At 39.4% G+C, this 27942-nt stretch overlaps 1 protein-coding gene across 1 annotated transcript; it reads right to left on the bottom strand.

Annotated features, from left to right (window-relative positions):
- On the bottom strand, positions 1-24881 carry LOC107544521 (myosin-1). Its single transcript, XM_016222417.2, has 38 exons — positions 24678-24881; positions 24441-24584; positions 24172-24328; positions 23064-23091; positions 22179-22290; positions 21995-22087; positions 21797-21860; positions 21037-21135; positions 20842-20945; positions 20551-20689; positions 20227-20345; positions 19987-20136; positions 17958-18128; positions 16863-17175; positions 16690-16766; positions 15363-15450; positions 15163-15280; positions 14201-14324; positions 13976-14112; positions 13622-13877; positions 11282-11524; positions 11016-11192; positions 10093-10238; positions 9922-10012; positions 9449-9838; positions 8637-8763; positions 6987-7105; positions 6653-6849; positions 5230-5413; positions 4567-4732; positions 4354-4478; positions 3662-3970; positions 3372-3575; positions 2922-3047; positions 2661-2831; positions 2285-2389; positions 2067-2162; positions 1-153 (listed from the first exon to the last, which is right to left on the bottom strand). The coding sequence occupies exons 1-38, from the start codon at positions 24879-24881 to the stop codon at positions 1-3; spliced, it is 5826 nt and encodes a 1941-aa protein (XP_016077903.1).
- Between the last annotated feature and the right edge of the window lie 3061 nt (positions 24882-27942).

Genomic DNA, 27942 nt, shown 5'->3' with positions numbered 1-27942 from the left:
TTACTCTTCACTTATGATTTTCGTGTGAACCTCGCGGCTCTTCACCCGCAGCTTGTTGACCTGGGACTCGGCGATGTCAGCCCGTTCCTCGGCCTCCTCCAGCTCGTGCTGGAGCTTGCGGAACTTGGAGAGGTTGACGTTGGATTGTTCCTCCTGAGAATGAATGAAAATGTATTCAGGAGTGAATAGAGTTCAGAATTTCTAGTTTGTTAAGTCAGTGGGTCTTGAATTTCCTTTTACTTAAAAACGATTCACTCTGGCAAACCTTTTCAAAAACCTAGAGAAATGCTCTTGAACTTTTTTTTTGGTATTATCAGCTCTCATGCATCTTGAACTCATGGATAATAAGGAGGGACAGGTGACATTCGACTCCAAGATGTTCTCAAAGTTCTCCTTTTAGAACTTGTGAACATCTTAGAACTACTCCTAAAATGCCAGCTTTCTGGCCTCTTCTTTTTTCAGAACCCTGAGAATGGAACCAGACCTTTAAAAATGCATGGCCGGCCGGTGTGGCTCAGTGGTTGAACATCGACCTATGATCTAGGAGATTGCGGTTCAATTCCTGGTCAGGGCACATGCCTGGGTTTCAGGCTGGGTCCCCAGTGTGGGGCTTGCAGGAGGCAGCCAATCAATGAGTCTCTCATCATTGATGTTTCTCTCTCTCTCTCCCCCTCTCCCTTCCTCTCTCTGAAATCAATAAAGAGACATATATTTAAAAAATGCAGATATACAATCTATATTATACCAAACCAGTAGACTTGAGTATAAATTATTGCCATTTAAGGCCTTTTCGAAATTAAACAAGAAGTTAATCATTTCCTAAAATAGCCTGAGTGGTCTCTGATAATGTTCAGATATATAGCAGTAAATTTGAGAAGCCCAGTCCTGGTTTAGTCTCTAGTAATCATTCTTTTTTAAAAGGCTTATGAAGAACCATCCAAATTATGGCATTCAAATTTAGAACATTAATAAAACTTAAATAAATAATAGAGTTTGAAAAAAAATCCTCAGATCTTCCTCTTACAGATAAAGTAGGAGTTAGAGAAAGGTTTACTAGTCTCTCTCTCTCCCTCTGACCTTAGAGGTTTAGAGGTCAGGGGGGAAAAACCTATATATAAACAGAAGAACTCATTTATGACATGTAGGCCTGTATAGCCATACTTTTATACTTAGGAAATTGATGTTACTTGATCATTATTTCCAGTGAATCACAGGCTGGGGAAATGAGATCAAGTGGAATGCTAAGAATTCATGGTTTGAACATAACTGAGACCTTCTGAGCTCCAGACTTAATATTTAACTGCTTACTTGACACCTTCATTTGTGTGTGTAATGGTATTTCAAGCCATGTTTCCAATACAGAACTCCTGTTTTCTTGTTGTCCTGCAAATCTGTTCTTCCCTTATTTTTCATTTTAGTAAGTAATGTGCCATCCGCCTGGTTACTCAAACCATAACTTAACAAATTATCTTTGATTTCCTTTCACTTACCTCCCAAGTGCAACCTATTAGCATATCTTGTAGTTTCTACCTCTAAAATATCTCCACTTCTCTCTGTATGCTCCACTGCTATCTTAATCCAAGCCATGGGACCACCTGAAAAGCCTCCTAAAATGTTTTGCTGTACCTCCCTATGTTACTCGACAGTCATTCTCCACATAGCCAGAATACTCTTTTAAAACAATACAAACCAGGGCATGACTGACTCAATGTAAAATTATCCTGTGGCTTCCCAGTGTCCCATTGTGCTTAGGAAAAAAGCCAGACTTTTTATCATGGCCTAGAAGACCCTGTGATCCTCCTCCTGCCTAGTTCTTCAGCTCCATCTCTACGGAACCAGACTCTTTTTACTCAAAAGCTTTGCATTTGCTCTTCCCCATCCCTAGAACATTTTTCCCTGGCTCATCCGGTGGTTGGTTTCTTCTCATTCTTTAGACCTTCACTGAACCATTTCCCTTTAACCTTTCCTCATTTTACCCTGTTTTCTTTCGTCCCTTTAACCAAATTAGCTTGGACTTATCTGAGAGCTGGAGGCTTCCCAATCATCCCAAGGGATTCTGAACTCACCGCTTCCTCAGCTTGTCTCTTGTAAGCTTTCACCTTTGCTTGCAGTTTATCCACCAGATCCTGGAGCCTTAGTACATTCTTGCGGTCTTCCTCAGTCTGAAATTATATTTTAAAGAGTGAGCTTCTTGGAAGTACAAATACCATTATATTTTGTTGTATATTTGGTTTTCGATCCTGTGTAAACTGGGGTGAAAACCTCGACAGGCCACTTTTCTTACTTGGTAAGAGAGTTCCTTTACTCTTCTTTCATGTTTGCGTAGACTCTTAACAGTTTCAACATTGCGCTTCTGTTCACTTTCAACTTCTGCTTCAAGTTCACGTACCTGCAAGAAGATGGGCATTTTAAAGACATTTATTATGATGCATTCACTTAATGGATTCCTACTCTTCAAATGGCCTATAGTACTTCTTTTATTGTGCTTTATATGTAGTTTTTGATGCCCAAGTCTAATCTCCCCCCTTATAAGCTCTTGGCAGCAAGGAATATCTCTCATTTATCTCCTGTATGCCACATACCATCTAGTAGAGCTAGATACTGAAAAATCATTAGTTGGATTGGAATGAGATGGGAAACATGCTGATAAGAAGACTCACCCTGGCCTCCAGTTTCTGGATCTGCTTCTTCCCACCCTTCAGGGCCAGCTGCTCAGCCTCATCCAGGCGGTGCTGCAGGTCCTTCACTGTCTGCTCCAGGTTCTTCTTCATCCGCTCCAGGTGGGCGCTGGTGTCCTGCTCCTTCTTCAGTTCCTCGGCCATCATGGCCGCCTGGTTAGGAATAAGACATAATCAGTTGAGGGAGCTGAGCTTGCTCATCAAGATTCAAGTTTGCCCACCACTGCGTTGCCCTCTGCTCACATCAGTGATGGCCTTCTTGGCCTTTTCTTCTGCATTGCGAGCTTCCTGGACAATGTCCTCCATTTCTCCCTGGATTTGGGAAATGTCTGTCTCCAGCTTCTTCTTGGTGTTGATCAGGCTGGTGTTCTAGTTAAAACATCACATTTAGAAATATTAAGTACATGAGAGCAAAATGAAGATGCCCGCTATTCTAATGAAATCACAAACTAGTTAATTATATTAACTAATTAGTGTTCCTCCTTGTTACATAAAATATCTGATATTTTATGTAACTCTGGATATCAAAGTTAAGATAAAGAAAAATATTGTTCTTAATCCAAATATATGAAGAGTTTTAAACTTTATCCTCCATGAAACATTATTAATAAATTTTTAGATCTAAAGATATGAGCAAGAATTTGATTTTCCTTCTTCTGTATTTTTTACTCTTCTCTTAGTCTGTATACTCACCTGGGTGTGCAGGAGCTGAACACGCTCACTGGCATCCAGCAGCTCCTGTTCTGCGATTTTCCTGCTCCTCTCAGTCTGCTCCAGAGTGGCCCTCAGCTCCTCAATCTCGGCCTGCAGCAGGTTGGCTCTGCGCTCAACCATGGCCAGCTGCTCCTTCAGGTCCTCCTGGCCCCGGAGAGCATCATCCAGATGTAGCTGGGTGTCCTGTGGAATGAATACCAGTGAGACATCTTGTGCTCAGGGTTTCAGACACCCAAACTGCCCTGGGGCCATCTCTTGACCCCACTTACCTTGAGAATGCCTTGGGTGTTCCTGTAGTTCCTCAGGGCCTCAGCAGCCATGCGGTTGGCATGGTTCAGCTGGATTTCCATTTCATTAAGATCTCCCTCCATCTTCTTCTTGATCCTGATGGCATCATTCCTGCTCCTGATCTCAGCATCCAGCGTGCTCTGCATGGACTCCACGACTCTAATGTGGTTTCTCTTCAGCTGGTCAATTTCCTCATCCTTTTCAGCAATTTTCCTGTCAATTTCAGACTTGACTTGGTTCAGCTCCAGCTGGATGCGCAGGATCTTCCCCTCTTCATGTTCAAGAGATGCCTAATGACAGCAAGGGTGACATTAGCAGGAATGGTAGTGTGTAGTCTTCTAGAAATAAGAATGAGTTCCTACTTTTGTGCTGCCATAACACATCTTTTTTCCATTGTTATAGAAATTTATACAATGTTCTGTCATTGGTTTTATATACTTCTATCTCTCCAGCTAGATAGTGCCCTTGAGAGCAAGGCCTTTAACTTCATCTTTGTTTTCTCAGTGTCTACATAGTTCCTGACATACAATTATGTTAGTTTTATGTACGGTCAATTCTCCATCCCCATACTCAGAGTAAAAATTATTTTCCTTTTCTCTTGATTTACTAATTCAACCCTAATCGACCCTAATCTCTCTCAGAACTGATTTAGAGTGTACAATAATATGTCTACCTCTGCCTCCTCTAAAGCAGCCTGAAGTTCAGACTTTTCTTGCTCGATTTGCTTCTTTATTTTCTCCAGTTCATGGATGCGTTTCCCTCCTTCTGCAATCTGCTCTGTGAGATCAGAAATCTCCTCTGTGGATGAACAAAAATATAAAGATTTGTTCAGTGAGGGAAACTGTCTTTTAACTCTGTTGCTAAAGGAAAGGTAGAGTATACTCACGTTGCAAATTCTTATTTTCCCTCTTCAATGTTTCCAGTTGGTCTAAGGATTCCTCATAGGCATTCTTAATCTTGAACAGCTCTGTGCTGAGGGAGCGGGACTCCTTCTGGGAAGCTTCAAGTTCAGCATGAGTTTCTTCATACTTCTGTTTCCATTCTGCCAGGACCTGAGGGGCAAGGAATAGTCAAGAAATTTAGTGGAGAAAGTTTGATGTAATGTAACCATTTATTCTAGCAACTCTCAGAGTTGAGATGATCTGGGACTGAAAAATTATTATGAATGAGAACAGTAGAAACTACAAGAACCTCCTACACACACACACACACACACACACACACACACACACACACACCTCATTAGCAGGAGAATGAGAACAGTAGAAACTACAAGAACCTCCTACACACACACACACACACACCTCATTAGCAGGAGAATGAGAACAGTAGAAACTACAAGAACCTCCTACACACACACACACACACACACACACACACACACACACACACACACACACACACACACACACACACACACACCCCCCCCCCTCATTAGCAGGAGCTACTGAGAACAGCCCTCAGATGGTTTGAGTAAGGCACACTGATGCTAGCAGGCTATTTTTATTCTTATGTTGGACTCTGAAGCAGAAACTTCTGCAGAAATTACCTTGTCAAAGTTCCTCTGCTTCTTGTCCAGGGCTGCACAGGCAGCGTTAGATCGCTCCACATCAAGCATGAGGTCCTCCACTTCATTCTGGAGCCGCTGCTTGGTCTTCTCAAGGGAGGCGCACTTGGCGTTCACGGCTTCTACATGTTCCTCAGCATCCTGCAGACGCTGGGCCAGCTTCTTCCTGAGAAGTGAAATAGGGAGAATATAAGTAAATGGTCATAACCCGAACTGGGTCTTCAGACAGGGTACAAGAGAGTGATTTCCACAACAGACTTTTAATATCATGCTTTTCAAATTTGCTTTGGAGGTCCAGTTCTGTATTAACTCATTCTCACTCTCTTACAACCAAATACTGAAAACAACCCAAGTTTCAATATCACTGTACTTCCTAGTCTGGCTTTAAGCAATCCATGATCAGCCCAAACCAACATTTTACCCTTCAAGGTAGCTGATTTACTCCTCCCTTATAGAGTATTAATATCTACCTTGAATTACTGTTAGGTCTTTTCTCCACTGAATTTTGACCTCCAGAGGGTGAAGTCTATATTTTGCTAATCTTTGTATTCTTATAGGCTGTCATACATACTACTACTCAGATATTAATTGAATTCACATAAAATACACTTTTATCTAATCATATACCCTATTTTCCTAGTATTTCATAAATCCTCTAATAAAAAACTTTCCCAAATCAATATAAATTTTGCTTTGAGAGCTCTACTCAGAACCTCTTCCAAAGCATCCACCAAAGCATTATAATTCCAATGATATGGATGTACATTAGCCGTAGACTAAATGAAGAGATCTCTCCTTAAACTTTCTGTTGAATAGGTAGGTCCCTTTTGTCCTGATTCTCCCTCTTACTGTTCAGTCTTAAACATTGAGTTGCATTGTATATCTAGTCCTTTATGAAACAATTTTCTTTCTTATTACAGAACTTTGTCTACTTTTTATTGTCTTTAATAATACATTTATTCCCTCCTCCCTTTTTTCAATATAGCCATATTTTCACATCTCAAAAGGAGGAGCTATGCTTTAAAGCCTAATTATTTTTCTCTCACCTAACACCTTGGAGCAATGTTTTTGTTAGTCGATGAGAGAGAGGAAAGGCACAAGAGAGTACAATTAATTCTTATTCTGTCTACACCTGTACAGAGACAATGATGTCAAAAGTCCCCTTTTAAAAAACAACCATTCAGCTTCCTCTTGCCTTATGTTCTTTCTCTTTCTACCCTCTAGCTTAATTTCTTTATTTAGACAACTTAGAGTATTTGTTTTTCTTTTTTAGTTTTATGTTCATGCATGTTTTCCCTTCATTTTTTATTTGTTTTGGGAGCAGTGGACATTCGCCCATTTAATAGAGGTAGCGGGTGCACTCTGTTAACAGAGATACTTCATTTTAACTCAGTCTAGAACATACTTGGCCTCCTCCAGCTCCTCCGTGCGCTGGATGGCGTCCGTCTCGTATTTGGTTCTCCACTGGGCAACCTCGCTGTTGGCCTTGGACATTGCCCTCTGCAGCTCCGCCTTGGCTTCCTGCTCCTCCTCATACTGTTCCCGAAGCAGGTCACAGTCGTGGCGGGAGGACTGCAGGGCGTGGGCCAGAGCACTTTTGGCCTGAGAACATAGAGATTGGCAATTTAATTTTAGATATTTAAAGTGATACTTAGTACCTAAGTTCCTACAGATCACCAGAAGACTGACTGTAGAAGAGAAAACAGGTAATGACTAGAAGAACAGGAAGTAGGGCTTACCTTTATCTCCTCTTCAAGTTGCCTTTTTAGTTCCTCAATCTGTTGTGTGAATGCTTGTTTGCCCCTTGAGAGCTGAGAAACTAAGGAGTCCTTTTCATCCAGCTGGCGTGAAAATTCACCTATAAAGACCAAGATCCAGGAAATTCAGCTTTACTTTGGAAATTAAAGCTCTGAATTAAAACTAGAGCTGGGAAAGGGAGCTGAGTCAAAACCTGATGGAGAGCATGGATTACAACAAACCACCGACATCCACTTCAACCCTGACAAAAAAATCTATGTAAAAGTGAGAAATATGAAAAACGCCCAGGCAGATTATACGTGCCAGTGAACAACACAATGATTTCGGGAAGCAGTTAAGATTATTTGGCCACCATAGAAATTGTTAAGAAACATGTGAAAAGATAAGTAAGTCAAACCAACAAAACATTCCAGTGCCTTTCGTCTAAGGCACTAGTGTTACACTATTTTACTTGCCATTGAAAGGTGATTGAAACAAAGAATTCTGTATAAAACAGGAGACTTTGAATGGGTCCCTCTGTAAGTAGTAGTGACGTTCAAAAGGAAATTGTGGAATCATTTTTATATTAAGAAATGGTCAAGTATTCTTCCACTCCCAGAAGGAGATGATTTATGGGATAACTAATCAGTTCCTAAACAAAATGGCATTTAAATTTATCTCCAACTTTTTAAGCACCATAATTCAGAAAATTATTTTAAATATAGAGGAAAAACTTTTCAACACTATTACTGAACTGGTTACCTGGAAACTTATCTCTAACATTTAGTAAGAGTCACAACGTGCATTTTTTTATACCACTAAATTACTAGCAGTAAACATGCTTTGAGGAAAAGAAAAAGTGCAAAGAGCATTTTTATTCTTTTGGAATTCAGTTTTTCTCTTTCTTAAGTGTACTTACCATCTGTACAAGAATAAAAACCTCATCACTTTGAGCTTTGTTCTTGAAAGAACATTTGAACGAATATGAAAGAGTAAAGTGGTTCCAACACTTGATCTGCCTATTGCTTTATAGCCCAGATGACTTATACAACAGTTTCCATCGTGCTGCTTCTCCCTAAGGCATGTGGAACTGTGGTAGAAAGGTGGATAAATTGATATGGGGAGGAATGAATGCAGACACTCTGAATGCTCTGAACCTCACTTGAATGCTGCAGGGTGAGTTGTGGTCTTGAATATTTCCCTACTTCACTGTGGGAGCTACTAGCAATTGGAAGGACTTCAGGAAAAAGACTGCAGTAAGCTTCTTGAACAAGTCATTTCATCACTACACAATTTGTCATCTTTAAAATGGGGATGACATTATACAAACTAATGAGGATAGTAAAGTAATAACTTGTGGGAAGCATTTTGAAAATGAAAATATTGTGAGAATACAATTTTTATTTGATAATTTTTTATTAGAGTAAAATCTGCTTTAAAATGTTAAAAAACAAAAAGCTTGAACCTCTTTATTATAAAAAAAGAAATAAAAACAAATAAAAATAAAAACAAAAACAAGAAAGCTGTTCAGTCCAATGGTCATTGTGTTCATATGAGTGAGCACCTCCCAGGAAGATAATATATGATCTCAAGTAAGTCAGTGCAGAGGTTTTTTTAACAAATTGAGCATTCAAAGTACATTCAAAGCTCACCTGATTCCGTCTGCAGGCGAGCTCTCTGAGCTGTCAGGTCATTGATCAGCCGCTGCTGCTCTTCTTCCTTTGTCTTAATTTCACTCAGTTGATCTTCTAGAGTGCGGCACATCTTTTCAAGATTTCCCTGTATTCAATAAGTGGTAGAAGACATCTCAAGAGAGTATTTGGACTATATAAATTGTTATAAATCCCAAGCATTCCATAGAATCTTCAGTACTCATTTATTTTGCAAATGAACTATTTTCACAAAAAAATAACTGAGGTCTTAGACTGTGATGGAAAGAGTAACAAGATACATAGTCTATTTGTAAATTTTTCTTTATTCAACTGGCTTATTGGTAATAGGATAATTATATTTGATTCAGCTCATGAGATTTTTTTTTGAGAAGCAAATTATATATTTGTGCTTAAAAGAAAAAAAGCCTAATCAAGGTGAGGTGTTTTAAAATCTCAAAATGTATAGTTGAATTGTATTTTTTATTTGAAAGAGCTTAAGTTTTCAGTTTTCACTATCATGTCCTTTGGATATGGTTCTTCTCCCATAAAGAGTGAACACTTGGCCCCATTACACCCAGTTCCCCCTCCCTCTGACCAGTCTCTTGCCAGTTACTAATGATTCATGAAAGGCTCATTCACACCTGTCTTACAGAAACCTCTTTAAGACATTATTTCTATTTTTCTTGTCAGTTCATTTTGTTCATTAGATTCCACATATGAGTGAAATCATCTGGTACTTGTCTTTCTCTGATTGGCTTATTTCACCATCATAATGCTCTCCAGGTCCACCCATGCTTACACCATGGCCGTACCTTGGCTTTGGAGACAGTCTCCATATTACTAGCGAGGTCATCGATCTCCATCTTCATCTCACTCTTCTCCTTCTCCAGCTTCTGCTTGACCCTCTGCAGGTTGTCTATCTGCTCCCCAAGTTCAGCCACACTGTCTGCGTGCTTCTTCCTCAGCGTGGCCGCCGTGGCTTCATGCTGCAGGGTGGCCTCCTCCAGGTCCCTGCGCATTTTCTGGAACTCAGCCTCCCTCTTCTTGTTCATCTCAATCTGGGCTGAAGTTGCCCCACCAGCTTCTTCCAGACGCTCGCTGATCTCCTCCAGCTCCCGGGAGAGGTCCGAGCGCTGCTTCTCTGCTTTGGCCCGAGAGGCCCGCTCTGCCTCGATTTCCTCCTCCAGCTCCTCAATGCGAGCCTGGGAATGATGAAAAACACAAACTTAGCTTGTGTTAGTAATTTTGTCATGTTGAGTTCCACTGATGGAAACCAGATACTTACCTGTAACTCCTTGATCTTCTTCTGCAGCTGCATCCCAAGGGCCTGTTCGTCTTCAATCTTGCTTTGCAGATTGCTCATTTCAAACTCTTTTCTATTAGAAAGTACTTTATGTAAGTCACAGACATATTAATAATAATTTTTCACATGAAACTTTTTGTCTTTGCTGCTTACTTTTTAAGCTTTTCATCAAGTTGCTGTTTGTCATTTTCGACATCCATTGTGGATTCTTGGGCCAATTTTAGGTCTCCCTCCAGTTTCCTCTTTGCTCTTTCTAGATCCATCCGGATTTTCTTTTCTTGTTCCAAAGATCCTTCAAGCTAAAAGTTAATCCATGAATACAGTTTCTGGCATGTTACCACTTTTTGTCCCAGCTTGAACTTGTAAACATTTAATTCATATGTAATCAAATTATTTTGATTTTTCTTTGAATTAGACAAATTTGTCCCATCTATTGCATTTTAATTGCTATTTATCCAGTCCAAGAATTCATCATTTACAAAGTGAAATTCCCCTCATTACCACATTTTTACCGTAAACTACTAGGGAGACCTCTTGTCTTCTCTATCTTCCCACTGTAATTCATTGTGTTCAGTGCTGTACCACATGGGATGAACACCATAGCAATATTTCCAAACCATGACCTTTCCCAAGTTCTCCCTTACTCAGACATTTACCATGGATTCTCCATTCAATATCAGAACATGTTTAAAGTTAAATTTATCTTCCACATTTGCTATTCGGAATCCTCTTTGTCCGTGTGAGAGAAAACCTTATGGATCATTATTGCGTCTTTGCTCTTGCTACACCTCCTGTTTAGAGAACCCTCTCTCTTCTATATCTTCCCATAGCTTCTCTTCTTTCAAGCCCAGATAAAGACTCACTTTATACAGTTTTTCCTTCCTTCTTTCCCCCTAAACTGTTACAACTAATGTTCTTTATTGATTAATTTTTTTTGTTACTTATGTGTCTATCTTAGTTCTTATATCAGGGATAATAATGGAAGCTCTTGGAAGTACTAATTATAGTGTAAGAATGCAAACTCATGCTCAGTTACAAAAATAAAAAAAAATATTTTTACATGGTGTTAGGCTTACATCATCCACTTGCTGTTCAAGCTTGATTTTAGCTTTGGTCAGGGTGTTGACTTTGTCTTCTTCTGCCTGCAGGTCATCCAGGGTCTGCTGGTGGGCCTCTTGGAGGGCCTTCTTCTCCTTGGTCAGCTTGGCAATGGTTTCGTCCAGACCTGCCATCTCTTCTGTGAGGTTTTTCACCTAGAAGGCCAAGGAAGAGATTTCTCTACTCTGAAGCAGCTTATTGGATGGTAGAACCTCTATAGAGTGTAGCAGAATATGATTCACACCTTGTTCTCTGTGGCGTGCTTTTCCTTCTCAACCTTGGCCAGTGTCAGCTCGAGGTCGTCAATGTCTTTCTTGAGCTCTGAACATTCATCCTCCAGCTTCCTCTTCTTGGCCGTCAGCTCGGCATTGATCTCCTCCTCATCCTCAGCTCTCTCTGTCACCTCCTTGATTTTGGCCTCCAGCTGGATTTTGGTTTTGATCAGCTGGTCACACCTTTCCTCTGCATCAGCCAAGCTATCTGCTTCCTGAGAAGGAACAGTAGACACTTTTATATTTTAGTTATCTGGATATTTTCAGATTATATTAATACTTTGAAACTAAAAATTAAATTGTGTTTTAAAGCCTTAGGTTAATTTTTACTAGCTTTCCATTATTTAGGAAATATTTATTGAATACTTATGACACTGAAGATAAAGAAATTTAAGTCATGGTTCCTCTTGAAATTATGACACGATTATATTTCTAATGATGGGGTTCAGGGCACACCACCTCAAAATATGGCACTTTGGCATGCTGAAAATCTTAAGCTGAAGGAGTCTGAGAAAGTGGCAGAAGGAGGAAGATCACTCTGACTTCATCCCCTTACCCTTCTTTTCTGAAACAGGCCATAAAACTCCCATGTGAGTAGGAAAGGAGACATTTTCATCACCAGAGATGGGGAATTGGGGGCCAGCAAGGCTGTATAAACAAACCTTATAAAACTAACCCTTATCTTTCTAGTTACTTCTTCACCATTAGCTACCCTTAGCACAAACCCCTGTGTTTTGTCAATTCTTTACAAATTTATTGTTTCTTTGTCTGAAAGATATCAGGGCTTCCTGTTTCTGTGACTTCTTTCAGGTCTTCTTGTGAAGGCTCCCTTGCATGTGTAAAAACTGAATAAACTTTGTATGCTTTTCTCCTGTTAATCTTTTTCAGTTTAATTCTCAGACCCAGCCAGGGACCCTAAAGGTTGAGGAAGACATTTTTCTCCCCTGTGTGATAACCTGTATTTAAAGTGTTGGTATATAATTTTAGATCAGTCAGTTTTATTTAATATTTATTTTCAGAAAAGTTTAGTGTATGAAAAACAAACAAAATTGTTGGGTATCTGTTAGGTTTCTAGGAGGGAGGGTAATATCAGAAAAGTGACTTAAAGGAAAAACGTGTCTACAGTGACAGAGTAGCTAAGAACTAAAGGGAGCACCTGGAAGAACTAAGGGGAACTGAGCATGTTAAAAGTTGGTGCTTAGAGAAGTAGCAAGCATGTTTCTCGTGGGAAGAGACAAGAGTTGGACTATAACCTTTATGAGAGCAAGGACCATGTTCCTTGCTTTAGAGTCATATACCTTGTGTTTGGAACTTCATCAAATATTTACTAAATGGATAGTTGATGGAATAATGTCGAAAAGAGGTCATTCTATACTCAAAGGAGAAGAGTGTGCTTGGATACAGCACAAATACCCCCTACAATTATCCCTTGATATTTGAAGGTATGATGAACCTCTCCTCAATTTGGAAAACCCTGGTATATGTAAACTACAAGGAAGGTCACAGTGCCAACTGTGGCATTTACAGTTCAGCTTCCTTTAAAATTTTTAGTTATGTGTCCAATACATATAAGTCCAACGTAGATTCCCTTCTGAATTCAGGAAACTAGAGGATAACCTTTAATATTCCTGTTGTTAATTTCAGTGGTAGCAACTGAAATTCTCATGTTATTTGAGTCACAAAAATGGGCTAGACTGTTTGATCAAATATTTCTAACTAAGCTTCTGAATATTTATTGGGATATCAGAACAAGAACATCAACCCTACCTGTCATTCTTTGCATAAAAAATTGATACTATTTATATAAAGTATTGTCGTTATCTTTGCAGTGATAATAGTACCTATTCTTTCAGGTACTAGGGAGTTTCTAAAGATAGAATTCAGATTGAAGTTGCCAGGGTGCCATAGACATAAAAGTGCAGAATATTGGTTTGAAGTTGATGCATTCTCATCACAAAGTTTCCTCCCACTTCACTGTCAATATTGTTCTTTTTTCACTGCTCCTTGTTGCATTTTCAGTAGGGAGAATCTTAGGGAGCAAAAATCACCTTATTTTCTGCCCATATTCTGCTAGGAGAAACAATAGGGGGAAAGGAAAAACATTTTTGTTTTTCCCTTCTCAACAGCAAAGAATCCTACCAAGTTTTTTTTCGGTTATATTGTACATGAAATTTTATAGAACATTCTAAGTAGTCGTGAATTAGGAAAGATTGATAATAAGTTGCTTGGTAAGGTGGATCTAGACTTTCCCCTAGCAGTGGCTTCAATAAAAGTTTACCATCAGGTTAGAAGAAATGGGTTCTGACACTCACAGATTGAACCCGGAGTTGTAGTTCATTTTTCTCTTGCATCAGAGCAACCATTTTTTCTTCCAACTCTTTTCTTTTGGCTTCAGCCTTTGCAAGGTTTTCTTTGGTCTTCTCAAACTCTTCCTTCATGTTGGCCATCTCCTTCTCTGTCTCCGCACTCTTGAGGAGGGGCTTGATCTTGAAATACAGCTTCATCCAGGGCCAGTGCTTCACATTCATGAAGGCACGGACATTGTACTGGATGCAGAAGATGGACTCTCTGTGATAGGAACAGGAGTTTTCAAAGTCAAGTTATAACAGGAATCAGAATTAAAAGGCTTAGGCTGATGGGGTTTAGTAAAGTATCCCTATTAATACCTTCTCTCTACCATCTTCTGGTACTCCACTCTTGCCAAGAACCCTCTGCACCTGGCCTGGGTTCGGGTAATCAACTGGGCCAGCTTGTCATCTCGCATCTCCTCTAGGAGCCCCAGAAGACCAGCTTTGAAAAAGACCTGTGCATGGGCAGAGTTGTAGGTCAGAAACTTTACATCAAATTCAAAGGGATGGAAATAGCAGCAGGTAGACTTTAGAGACTATTACCTTGGTGTGACCAAATTTATACTGAGTGTGGTCAATGTCAATGGACCCAAGGAGCTTCTCAGAAGCCTTCTTGCTATCAATGAATTGTCCTTCAGGGATGGCACTTGCATTTAATACCTTGTATCTGTTTAACAAATAAATGATACAGCTATTGTCATGAACAAGAACTCTTCCTGCTTTACTATAGAAGCAACATAATTGTTGGGTAGTTTAACAAACATAAACAAGAAATCATATCTACCTTTTTATTTTCCATATATTCAAGGGGTGTCAAACTTTTGGTATGTCAATACAGTCAGTTAAATTTGTTTCTCTTCAATTTATATATATCTTTAAATTTATCTTTATTGTTGAAAGTATTATAAATGTCCCCTTTTTTTCCCCCCATTACCCCCTCCATCCCGCTCCTGCCCACTCCCTAGGCCTTCAGCACACTGTTGTCTGTGTCCATGGGTTATACATATATGCATACAAGTTCTCTGGTTAATCTCTTCCCACCCCCCTGCATTCCATCTGAGGTTTGTCAGTCTGTTGCATGCTTCCATGTCTCTGGACCTATTTTGCTTGTCAGTTTATTTTGTTTATTAAATTCCACATATAAGTGAGATTATGTGATACTTGTCTTTCTCTGCCTGGCTTATTTCACTTGGCATAATACTCTCCATGTCCCTCCGTGCTGACTCAAAGGGTAGGAGATCCTTCTTTTTTATAGCCACATAATATTCCATTGTGTAAATGTACCACAGCTCTTTTATCCACTCATCTACTGATAGACACTTGGGCTGTTTCCAGATTTTAGCTATTGTAAATAACACTGCTATGAACATAGGGGTGCACATATTCCTTGTGATTGGTGTTTCGGGATTCTTAGGATATACTCCCAGAAGCTGGATCACTAATGATTCTTTCACTGAAAAATTAAGAGAAATATCTTAAAATAATTTGTGGTGAAAAAGCCTGACCTTTGTTTGAAGTCTGCATAAATGATTCTGCTTGGGAATCCCTTCCTGCAGATGCGGATGCCTTCCAACACACCATTACACCTCAGCTGGTGCAGGACAAGTTCATGCTCCATTGCCCCTAAAAGGAAAGATACACATGCCTCACTTCATGGTCTAGTGCAAACACACTGGAGCTTGTCTGGATATCAGACCTGTCTTACCAGGAGTTTTGGTTTCATTAGGGATGATGCATCGCACAAAGTGGGGGTGTGTGCTCCTCAGGTTAGTCATCAGCTTATTCAAATTCTCCTATGAGACCATATGAATATTTGGTTTAAAAAGTATACTATTTTCATACATTCATATGTACAAACATAATCATTGTGATCCATGGCATTCATTTAATTCTTTTTAAATTTTTAATTATTTTTAAAATTTTATTTTTCAATTACAGTTTATATCAATTTTATTTTGTATTTGTTTCAGGTGTACAACATAACGATTAGACAAGCATATACTTTTCGAAGTGTTCCCTCCAATATTTCCAGTACCCATCCAGATTAGAATTTGCAAAGACTTAGCTCTGGAATTTCCACATTCCAAAAACGGTCTTTTATTTCCTATTTTTGTGCATTATATATATATATATATATTTTTTTTTTTCAACTAGATGTAGAAGTGGTTGTTCATTGCTGTTGAATGTGATAGCATATGTTGTAAATTTAATATGATCTCCTAAACATATTGAAATACTCCACCCACACTCTTTTGCCTCGATATTTGGTCAGTGTCTTTCTCCAAATCTCCATTTCTCTCTTTACCCGGCTTTCAGTTGTATCTGCTTCCCTGTCACATGCATGTTCCTTATCACATTAAAGAGCTGTGTCCTCCTCCCGGTTCCATAGGAAGGGCCTCTTAATGCCTTGTCCTGGGATTTGGCAGAAAACTGACAGCCACGTTACCAAGTGTGAGATGTTTTCCAAGGAAATCCTGGTTTTTCGGAATAACTAGAGCTTCAGTTTTTGCAGATTGGATTGTCAAAAGAAAAGTAAATTTTCCTTGAAGGGCTGTTTCTTATCACATCTGGTTCTTACTTTTTTAGCTCAGCTCCCAATTCCTACCACACTAGGCTATCCTCAGCTTTTGAAATCTGCTCATTTCAGTTCCATGCCAATATACACCTAAAGCACCTGCATCATTTGGAGGCTCCCAAAGTCTCAAGCAAATCTCATGTTTTGTTTAATCCTACCCCAATAGAAACTTTTGATTGTCAAATGACCTCCTTTCCTGGCCCCCAAGTTTAATTTTACCATCTGATACTGATTTCTGCTATTCACTCTCATCCCTCCTGAGGCCTGTGTCTCCTATATTATACTGAGTATCTTCCAAACTACTGTAAACCTCCCTGAGACGCAGTTCTACCACTACCTGCTGGCTTATCTCGAGTCACATCTAGTTCTTGAATCCTTGCAACAATACTTCCCTTTCCCTGCACAATAAAGTAAAATTTAATTTCCTGAATCTAATTAGAGAAAATGAAGTTTGTACCCTGAAGAGAGCAGACACAGTCTGGAAGGAAGAACCCTTCTTCTTGGCAGCTTTCTTTCCACTAGCAGCGCTGGCCTCTAAGGGGAACAGAGAAAACACAAGTAATCATAGTACAGGCTTTCTCAGTTTATGTTTTATAGATTCAGTAAAAAATTAATTCTGTTAAAAAGTACCTGCTTCAGCAGCTGCTGCTGCCCCAGAGAAGAGGTAAGCTAGAGTTTTCAGTGAAGACTTCTGGTACAGCCCGACCACGGTCTCGTTCAGGGGGTCCTTGTTCTTGTCAAGCCAGCCGGTAATGTTGTAGTCCACGGTGCCCGCATAGTGCACCAGCGAGAAGTGGGCCTCAGCCTTGCCTTTGGCAGGCTTGGGCTTCTGGAAGTTGTTGGACTTGCCCAGGTGCTGTTCATACAGCTTGTTCTTGAAGGAGGTGTCTGTGGCCTTGGGGAACATGCACTCCTCTTCCAGGATGGAGAAGATGCCCATGGGCTAGAAAGAGCATAACAGGCAACACCTCAGTATTTAATACTAGTATATTCCAATGACTCCGTTGTCTGCAGGAGTCAAAGCTAGCCAACTTCTTTGGTGCTGTTGCTCTGGTACTAGGAACACTGGATTGTAAGTGTTGTGAGAACAAGGCTCTTGGTCTGTTTGGTTCAACAATAGACAGTGCTAGACATACAGTATGTGCTTAATTAATATTTGTTGAACAAAAGTACATGGAATGAATTACGTGTATATAAATGTGACTCACTTTTAGCAGTAGGTTTACAAAAAATGTAGTTATGCACATAGACATAAAGTAATATGAGTAATATTTTAAACAATTGTATCTGGATTTCTCAGTAGCCACCTCCTTCCAACATGACCAGTGCTCAAAACACTATGGAAATTCTTTTTAAGTTAATGTTATCTGTTGTTTTCACAGTGACATTGAACCTCACTGTTCCATGGTCCCTCCCCCATGGGTCCTTGGATACTCCAGGAAGGTAGGAAGTGCCACAGTCCCTGCTGGGTCCCCATCACATTCTTAGGAATAACTGAGCCCTGGGATCTTAACCACCCATGCACCTCTCTAGGTGTCTGAACAGATTCTGGTGATTTCCAAACACTTAGCCTTTATGCACAAGAGGAGTCAACTGTCCGAGGGCTCACAGCCTCGGGGAGTGGGGTTGGGGCAGCAACATATTAACAGGCAAGAGTTAGAACAAAGAGGTGATGGTCCCAACTACAGAGGAGCTGTCCCTGGGGAGTAGCATTTATTTCTCTACCTTCTCGATGAGCTCGATGCAGGCAGCCAGGTCCATCCCGAAGTCAATGAACTCCCACTCGATGCCTTCCTTCTTGTACTCCTCCTGCTCCAGCACGAACATGTGGTGGTTGAAGAACTGTTGCAGTTTCTCGTTGGTGAAGTTGATGCACAGCTGCTCCAGGCTATTGAACTAAATAAGTAGAAAATACAAATTAACATTAATTATATAATAAAAACTTCTATTTGATAGAGGCTTTTCTTAATTGGCTAGCCCAGTTGCCCTCTTAGGGTGGTATGGCTTTGTCTTGCTTGTAGCAAGCCTTTCTCTCCGTCCTGTCTTTTTTGCTGCTGTGGGCTAGGAAGTGTTACCACCCTTGTTGGAAGTATCTCTTAAAAAGGAATAAACAGGGTCTGAATGATGCTTCTCTATGCAATAAAACAGTTATTTGATTTTCACAATCTATTTTTGTTAGAGATTTCTTAGTAACTTAACTCTTTATGATTATGTTGTAAAACTAGCTACGGTTGATATATCTGAGTCACTTTGGTCTGTATATTGTTAATAAGAATAAAAATTCAATAGCTAACATTTATTGAACATTTACTATATGCTAGACACTGTGCTAAGTTCTTATATAAATTATTGCACTTAATCCTCACAGCCACCTTTTTAGGGTAGTACTATTTCCCCATTTCATAGGTGAGGAAATACTGTTAGAGAGGTTATGTAACCTGATCAAGATCCTGCTAGTCAGGGGCATGGCAGGGGATCCAAAGCTTTGATTCCAGAGCCAGCATTTGTACCCAGTGTTAGAACTTGAGGAAATCTGCTCTGCTTTACTATTCAGAACACCTAGATCTAAAAACAGTTGTGAATGCTCTTGTCTTAGAACTGTCACCATACACAGAAGTCAAAGAGGTTCTACCACACAGATGAACTTTGCAAACATTATGCTAAGTGAAAGAAGAAGTCATAAAGGACGATGTGTTATATGGTCCCATTTCTATGAAATGTCCGGAATAGTCAAATCCATAGAGACAGAAAGAAGATTAGTGTGGTGATCAAGGGCTGGGGGAGCGGGAAGTAAGGAATGACTTAACAGGATAGGGCTTCTTGTTGGGGTGTTGAAAATCTTCTAAAATTGATTGTTGTGATGTTTGCACATATCTGTAAATATACTAAAAACTGTTGAGTTAAATGGATAAATTTAATAAACCTGCTGTTAAAAAACTCAAAGACATTTTAAGTATGCACCATTGCACTGTTGTTAGTTTTCTTATTTGAAAAAGTATGAATTGCTCTTGTTCCTGCTTGGTGCCAGATTATTCCTTTTTCTCTTGTGGTCTTAGGAATTTCTGGAAATTCTCCTGTCCCTAAAACTCAGAAAGATTCCTCTAGTGTCTGTCAGTCAGGGAAAAATTGTAGAAATGTGACTTGTGGATCAGACACATCTGAGATACTGCTATTGGGCAGAAGACTTCACTTTGGTACCCTCGTTTCCTAAACTATGTGCGAGATATTCTTTCTTAGGCAGATGAATTTGAGTTTCTTTACAATGCCATATCCATTCTCTACACCTGGATATTCCAGGGAAGATAGGAGCCTTGAAATCTTTCTTTGAATTTGTCATTGTCTTCCCCACTGCCATCTTTGTGGCCCTCATTGACTTCTTTATCAGTTACTGAAGACTGTGTGCTTGGGGTTATGCTTAAGGATTTAAATACAGAAATCTTGTAACTGGCATAATGATCTCATAAGTAAGTGTGTTATTTGCAGTGCTAGGTGATTTACCTATAGGTCTTAGTTGAATTTGCCCTGTGATTGGTCAGATGCCATTCCCATTATCCAAGTTTACATAGGTAGGAATTCACAGAGGTGAAGTTTGGGTCCAGATCTATTTTATTCCAAGTTCATGAACTTTTATGGACTTTTAGTCTTTCATGTCTATTTAGTTTTTAGTATAGCTATTTTTCATAGGTCTTTTCCAATATTGATTGTAGCACTATGATTTGTAAACTTCCCTGCTACAAAGTTTCTGTTGACTCACATCAAAGATCTCAAAGCCAGCGATGTCCAAGACCCCAATGAAGTACTGCCTGGGCTGCTTGGTGTCCAGCTGCTGGTTGATGCGGGTGACCATCCACAGGAACATCTTCTCATAGACGGCTTTGGCCAGAGCACCCACTGAATTGTACACCTTCATGGGCAGAGCAATAACTTTTGGTGTTATTAAAGACATATTGTGAAGGCTTAGGATGTGTGTCATTTACTAAGATCATAGGCTTACCTGCTGTACAGTCTGGCCTTTGGTGACATACTCATTGCCGACCTTGACCCTGGGGTAGCAGAGGGCTTTGAGCAGGTCAGCAGAGTTCAGACCCTGGAGATAGGCTGCCTTGTCAGCAACTGTGGAGACACATTCAGGTACCCAGCGTGACCTACTGTGCACCCCACAATTCACAGAGTAGTTTGTGAATCACTATAGAAAGTCTGTGTATGGGGTGACTTTCTATATGTCCATCAGAAGCTCAGTTGTAAAGGAGACATGAGTTTGGAATGGGCTTTTTGCCTAGACTCTCCTATTAAACCCAGATGGAGCTTCACTTGGTACCTTCAGTGCCATCTGGCTCAGCTTGCTCCTCACGCTGCTTTTGCTTGAATTTCATGTTCCCATAATGCATTACTGCCCCCGTGAGCTTATAGATGGACACTCTCTCATCAGCAGTGAAGCCCAGGATGTCAATGGCACTCTGCCGGGAGAAATGAGAGGACAAAGATGAGGGCAGAAGACACTAACTTACTTAGCAGAATTAATGCTGTATCCTTAACCACACAGCTACAGCAGGTTGCTCTTGTCATTCCCATGCATAATGGATTTTTAAAAACTGCATGTGCCACTTACATCTGTGGCCATCAACTCTTCTTGGTCATCAATGCTGGGGACTGTGATCTCCCCTTGACTGACGAAGGCATAGTCATATGGGTTTGTGGTGATCAGGAGCATTTCTGGGTACACAGAATTCAGGGGATACATTTTACATTAGAAGATGTCAATAAAATGATGAACTCCTAGCTTATAAATTTAAGTCTTTCTTACCAATTAGGTCTGGCTTCTTGTTAGACATGATCTGATAAAAAATGTGGTAACTTCTTTCTGCCTTTAGCTGGAAAGTAACTCTAGACTTCTCCAGAAGATCTGCAGTGGAAAGGAGACATCAGATTAGGGGGTAACTTGTCAAGTTCCTGGAGTGATTTTGGTACTTAGGGTCATTAGCTAAATGTTATTGGTCCCTTGAGATTTCAGCTGAATATTCCCATGAGGTACCACATATTACATCTCTACAATGGCAGCTGCTCTTACCATCTCTAGAAAGAAACTAAAGCATGCTGGCCCAAGGCATATTCATTTCTCATAGAAGTTCCTTGACATATGAAATATAATTGAATCTTGATAACTCCTCCCTCCCCAGGGTTTCTTCTCACTTTATAATGAAGGGAATACTAAAAGTGAAATTTATCAAGGCTCAGTCTTGGAAGTAATCACACATATTCAACCCATAGGCAACTCATTACCCCTCATGTTAGTTTTTTCTTAGAAAAATTGGAAACTAATTCTGAGGCTGGAATAATTCAGACAAGCCCAACAGCTCCTGGCAGTTCCTACAGAATTATTAGCTCATGACTGACATGGGTAAAACACACTGTGGACTCTGGGTAAGATTGGCATTAACTGTGGGCACGTTTGGCAGCAGACTGTGTTTCACAGGCTGCAGGCTCAGCAGGAGCTGCAAGCAAGATGTTCCTCCAAACCATCATTTGTCATTCTTGGATTCTATTTAGGAGGTCCTGTTACTCACATGTTTCAATATCAGCAGAAGCCAGTTTCCCTGTGGTACCAAAGTGGATCCTGATGAATTTACCCTTGCAAATAAAACAGATGATGTTATGTACAAAGCTTGGAGCACACAAGAAAGATGAGACTGAAATGATAGTTCAGAGATGGCTACTCTGGCACTTAAGGGCAGAGAAGACCCCTCTGTGACCAAGAGACTTACAAAGCGAGAAGAGTTGTCATTCCTCACGGTCTTGGCATTGCCAAAGGCCTCCAGTAGGGGGTTGGCACTGATGATTTGATCTTCCAGAGTCCCCTGCAAAGGCAAGAGTGGTGCTCACATCTGAGGCCCCAGACTTCCTGAGAGTCCTGGCAGTCTTGACTCTCACTCCTGCTATCGGACTCACCTGCATTTTGCCGGAAGTTTCCTCCTTCTTTTTCTCCCCGGTAACTGCAATTGTTGCAAAGTACTGGATGACACGCTTGGTGTTCACAGTCTTCCCTGCACCAGATTCTCCGCTGCCAAATGGTGACCAAACATACGTGAGAAATTAAGTCATATGAAAATACTTCCACCATCAGCATTTACTACCTGTGCATCTAGTTTTACATGTCTTTATCAGAGTCTCTTAGACCTTTTTCTTCAACCCGCATATAGCTCATATTATTTCTGTTGCTTATCACTGACAAAATAATAGAAAAATTCATTCATTCATTATTCATGTAACATATTTCTTCAGTGCTTAAAATATGCCACACTCTCTTCTAGGTGTTGAGGCCTAGGCATGAGCGATCCAAAAATAGCCATTCAACAGCTAGGTAGGAAATTAAACAATTGGTAAAAAAAACTATGAAACAATGTAAGTGTTCTTCAATGTCCTTAGACCAAAGGCATGGCTCAAGTTAGGTCTTTGAAGGAATAGACATTCCTCAAGTAGGCCTTAAAAATGAACCACTGGTAACATTCCCAAACTGCTTAACCTTCAGAAGGCTGTACATTGCTCACTGTGCTGTACTGGGTTTAGACCATATCCAGAGAAGGGGTTTTATATCTCCTCTCCCAAGTAAGTCCTGTGGAACTTTCAAGACTGGACTAGAATGATGTAAGTTGCAGCATTGTTATTTTATATTCTGATGCAATCCAGAACCCTACAATAAAGTGAAAACAATATCTAGCTTTAGGCTGATTATGCTATTGCGTTAGTATGTAGGCATTAACTAATTTCTTTTTTTGGTTTTTATTTTACCAGTGAGAATGAAATAGTAATAAGACTCAGAATATCAATACATACGTGATTAAGATAGACTGATTCTCCCGATCTGGAAGAAAAACAGTGGACAATCAGCATATATACCACTTACACAAACAAAACTTTGCATAGAGAAACACTTAAGACATTGTGTATAAGTGTCATATCCGATGGAGTTTTTCAATTTATTACTGTAAAGTTATATATGGTATTATTTTTAAGCCTCTTAAGTTGGGGAAGAGAAAAATAAAATGTTATCATATCTTAAATTCCTTAAGCCCCCACAGGAAGTGTGTCCTTCTGGTTTAAAATAAAGAGCAGTACTTTCCAAAGGCAGACACATTCCCTAGTTGCCACTTGTAGGTTTCAGTGTCATGCTGAGTGCTGGTAATGCATGTAACTGAAAAATTAACAATATGCTAAGGGTTTGGACTGTAGTTTAATAGGTTAAAATATTAATAGTTCTAAAAGTATTAATCAAGCCAAGGTTGAGATTTACTTTTTAATTGGACACACACACACCCCCCCCACCTCTGTCTCGTGGCCCAGACATAACCTAACTTTGCTCAGTCTTCCCAAAAGTATGACATTGGTTCAGAGAAAGAGCAGGTGAAAGAGAGTGCTTCAATCAGAGTAAAATCATTTTAAAGGGGGAAAATAACAATTTCTGTTTCTATGTATATAGCCCCTAAATACCACTTGATTCAAAGAGAGGGTATCATATCTGAAATGAGCTCTTTTTGAGATAAAAGTACTTCTAAAAGTATCTAATTCATAATCAATGAGAAATTTAGGCACTAAAATGATTGAATACATTTTTTATTTCTATTCAGACAGTATGACTCAGTTATTAATCTTACTCTTGTTACTTAAATATATAAAATAAATCATATCTTTTCAAGCAGGGAAACTAAACAAACTGATACAGATGGAGCAGTTGCTGCATGCCCTGGTAAAATCATGGAGGTGGAATCAGGAGAATTGAATTTTAGTCCCCATTTTGACAGTATGTACCTTCGCTATGTTTTTGTTACCTCTTCTGTACAACTAGTGGGTTGGATTAGATTATTTCTAAAGGTCCTTTTAGTTTTAACATTTTGTTGTTATAGCTAGTAAACTAATTCATATGAGTACCAGTTGAGCCACTCACCAGTCAGCATGAACTGATAGGCGTTGTCAGAGATGGAGAAGATGTGGGGCGGGGCCTCCTGGCGCTTTTTGCCTCTGTACGCAGTCACCACCTCTGCATTATACACTGGCAGCCACTTGTAGGGGTTGACAGTGACACAGAACAGGCCCGAGTAGGTCTGCACCAAAAAGAAAAAAATATATATATAATTATTTTATGGGGACCTTAATTACTATTTTTCAAAAATATTAACTACCTGTATGAGCAGAAGGCCATGAAAATGAACTCACGTAGATCATCCAGGCTGCATAACGCTCTTTGAGGTTGTACAGCACAGCAGGCTCATGCAGGTGAGTCATCATGGCCATGTCCTCAATCTTGTCATATTTGGGAGGGTTCATGGGGTAGACTTGGTCATCTTTCACTGTTACAGTCTGCAAAATAAGAGAGGCCAGATAAAAAAATGGTGTCAGCTCAACTAAGCCAAAATTCAGCCCAGTTTACCCATCTCCAGATGTTTTACTCACAGCTCCAGCTTCAGTCTTGGCTGTCACCTTCCCCCCTTCCCTGCTCTGCACTGTTGCTTTCACAAAGGACTCCTTAGGATCCACCACAAACACTGATGATTTGGCATCAAAAGGCTTGTTCTGGGCTTCAATTCGCTCCTTTTCAGACTTTCGGAGGTAAGGAGCAGCCTCCCCAAAAATAGCCATCTCAGAGTCGGAACTCATGGTTGCAGGTTATTGATGGCAGCCCAGTTGAAGACTCTGGCAGAAGAAGAAAAGAGTATAGAAATTCAAAAACTGGACCATTAGATTCACATTTAAAATAAAACATCACATGATTTTCTAACCACTTTGCTGTACATCTGAAACTAATACAGAATAATATTGAATGTAAACTGTAATCGAAACAAAAAAATTAAAACAAAGAGAAAGAAAACATTTTTAATTCACTGACCCTTTGAGCTCTTAGCATTGCATTAGTATGACCACCTCCCTGGTTTGGCTAGGGGTGAAATGTCAGTGTCCGTGTTCTGTGCCAGTGCTGACAGACACTTAATCATGCCTTTGGAAAGATACTATTGTAATCTGGCTCACCTACTCTATGATATTGAAGTTGCTTTCTGAGTTTCATTAGTTATGTATATTAACTTTTTTAGCTGCTTATTATTTACTGGCTTATACAGAACACAAAGCTAAGATGATGGCAGGGCATTCCCCATCTCTTTCACATATTGCTCTTATCTTCCAGTTGGGTTACAGGTACCTTGCAGGCAGGGAGCACTTTTCCCTTTATGGCACTCTTCACACCTTTAGAACACATGCTGTATACAGCAAATAGCTCAAAGCTGACTTTGTGAGTAAAAAGAACTAGAAATATGTTGCTAAAAAAATTCTAGGAACTATTTTGTATGTGGTGAAAATCTTTTCATTCTATATTTGGATTTTCAAAGACTACTTACCTAACAAAGGAAAGCAAAAATGTTAGGGCTTTGTTTTGCATCATTTTGTTAAAATGCATTCTATTATTCATCAGTTTCTCTTGTTCCTGTACCATTGTTTTGACAAACTCAACTTTTTCACCTCTTTAGTATTTCTTAAGATAAAATGTTATTACCTATATTTCTTGCTTTATTACTGATACAAAAATTTTTCTTTCAAGATTCATCTCTTACCACTTTAACATTCATTAGTCCTGTCAATAATGGTCATAGGTAACCTATTTCATAATAATAAAGAATATTTTACAGGAAAACTTAAAACACTTGGGCAGACTTTTCCACATTTTCCCATTCTAACTACATGATTAGAGTGACACAATTAAAACACTTTGTCTCGCTGAAAATGTTCATCATCATTTTCCATATTATATTTTTTTAATTTCCATTTTACAGACTGTGAAACAACATGCAGATTTAAGCCACTTTCCAAGGCAAGGATTCAATCCATTCAGGCAATGTCTCTAGGATTTTTATATTACATAGTGCTGAGTAAAAGCTGTAGTATAGTAAATTTACATTTTCTCTCTAAATTAATAACACTGAATTGTTGTATTGCATGTTATAATTCAGTTATTTAAAAGACAAACTACAATGTTGGAAATAGAAAAAATTATGTATAAAACTCCTAAAGACTCTGGAGAAGCATTTTCATATGTGATAAAGGACATAAATGCGTAAGAAACCAGTTTCTAATGTCCCCCTCAGAATTTTTCAAGGGAAGCATTATCAGCCATGAAATTGAGATATTTTTATTTTATAACCCTGAGCACTCTCCAAACCACTGCAGATTTCTTGCAGCCTTTGAGGAATGAGAAAAAGGCAATATCTTACCTTAGAACTGCAGCCTTGAAGTGGTCAGAACTGCAAGGAAAAGAACAAATTTCTTCTGAATTCTAACAATTCCCAATAATAGCATGCATAATTCTTAACTGAGAACCAGGAAATGACTGGGAACACTCAAACATCTAATTAAAATTGCTGCGGAGTAAGTTGGTGCCTCACTGGAAGGGCTGCCAGGGGCACTGGGAGCCAGCATGTGTGGCATGCATGAGGGCAGCCAGACATCCCTTCGGACAGAGCCCTGTCCTCACACACACTTACCTTGAGGCTTTCTGAGGAAAGACAAGTCATACTCATTCCAAGGGTACTTTTATAGGATCAAATATGGAAAACACGTAGCCTCCTCCTCTTTCATAAAACATATTTGGCAAAACATGTTTTTGGCAATGAAGGTCTCCAAGCACAACTCCATATTAAAGATGTTTGGATATAATTAGAAATATTTTCTCTCACATTGGGTTAAGTATATGAATCAATCTCCTATAAATAATTTGAGTTGTTGGCAATCTGAAAGCAATCTGCCTTTGGAGTAATGTAAGGTGTTGTTTCGGAGACAGCTCTGGTCTGGAATCCCTGCACTTTTTGCCTGCTGCTCTTCTGTTTCACTGAGTCAACCATGTGAAGTCTTATCAGCTGCCTGCACAATTGCAGATACTACCTTAGGGAAGGACGTTTCTGCTTTTTACTAAAGAATTGCGAAAAGATCGTTAGTTCCTCCCAAGAATGCATGCTTTTTTTTCTCTCTCCAATTTATTGTTTTTTTCAAGAATGCTTGGAAATTTCATTTTAAAACTTGCTTCATGAAGAGCAGCCAGAGATAGCCTCTATTGTTTTCCTAGTCAGTCGCCTTGGATTTATTGTCACATCATACCACTCCCACTTCAGACTTGCTCCAAAACTGGATTGCCTCTCGAGCTGAGATGTCCTGCTTCTCGAGTTTGTTTGGGGTTTTTTTGTTTGTTTGTTTGTTTTTGTTTTTAATGCAAGTTGCTTGTGAAACATTGTTTCCTCTATAAAACTTAACATAGGAAAATATTAGAAAAAAGAGCTTTTCTGTGTTTAAAAATACAGCAACTATGACTTCTCTACCATCAGCTACCCATGGTATATATTTCACATTTTGCTTACAAACAATATCTAAACATTGTTTTCTATTCTAATTTTTAATTTAAAAATATTTGTGTTATTGTCTCTGGGGCTTTGCATCTCTGTCAGCATTCTGTCTGGAATTGACACCAGGTTTGCTTAACATAGCCTGCTTTATGATCATTCCTGTATTATTGTGCTTATATTTCAATCAATTTAATAGACATAGGTTGCCTTATGAAAACAGATGCCTGGAGACACTGGTTGTAATGGTCACATGATAGTATTAGTTAGAGACCATCTAATCCATGTCACTCATCTTCTTAATAATGCAACTGAAATCCAAAGAATAGAAGAGAATT

The sequence above is a fragment of the Miniopterus natalensis genome, chromosome 17 (genome assembly GCF_054644295.1).
Source record: "Miniopterus natalensis isolate mMinNat1 chromosome 17, mMinNat1.hap1, whole genome shotgun sequence".
NCBI classification, from domain to species: Eukaryota; Metazoa; Chordata; class Mammalia; order Chiroptera; family Miniopteridae; genus Miniopterus; species Miniopterus natalensis.
Note: the sequence above shows the minus strand (reverse complement) of the source record. Positions and strands in the feature narration are given on the sequence as shown.

Excerpts from the sequence above, each read along its gene's own strand:
- LOC107544521 (XM_016222417.2), bottom strand. The coding sequence starts at position 24,881 with ATGAGTTCCGACTCTGAGATGGCTATTTTTGGGGAGGCTGCTCCTTAC. Across the intron at positions 15,281-15,362 it reads TAATGAAACCAAAACTCCTG|GGGCAATGGAGCATGAACTT; the intron begins GTAAGACAGGTC and ends CTTTCCTTTTAG. Across the intron at positions 7,106-8,636 it reads TCGCCTGCAGACGGAATCAG|GTGAATTTTCACGCCAGCTG; the intron begins GTGAGCTTTGAA and ends TGGTCTTTATAG.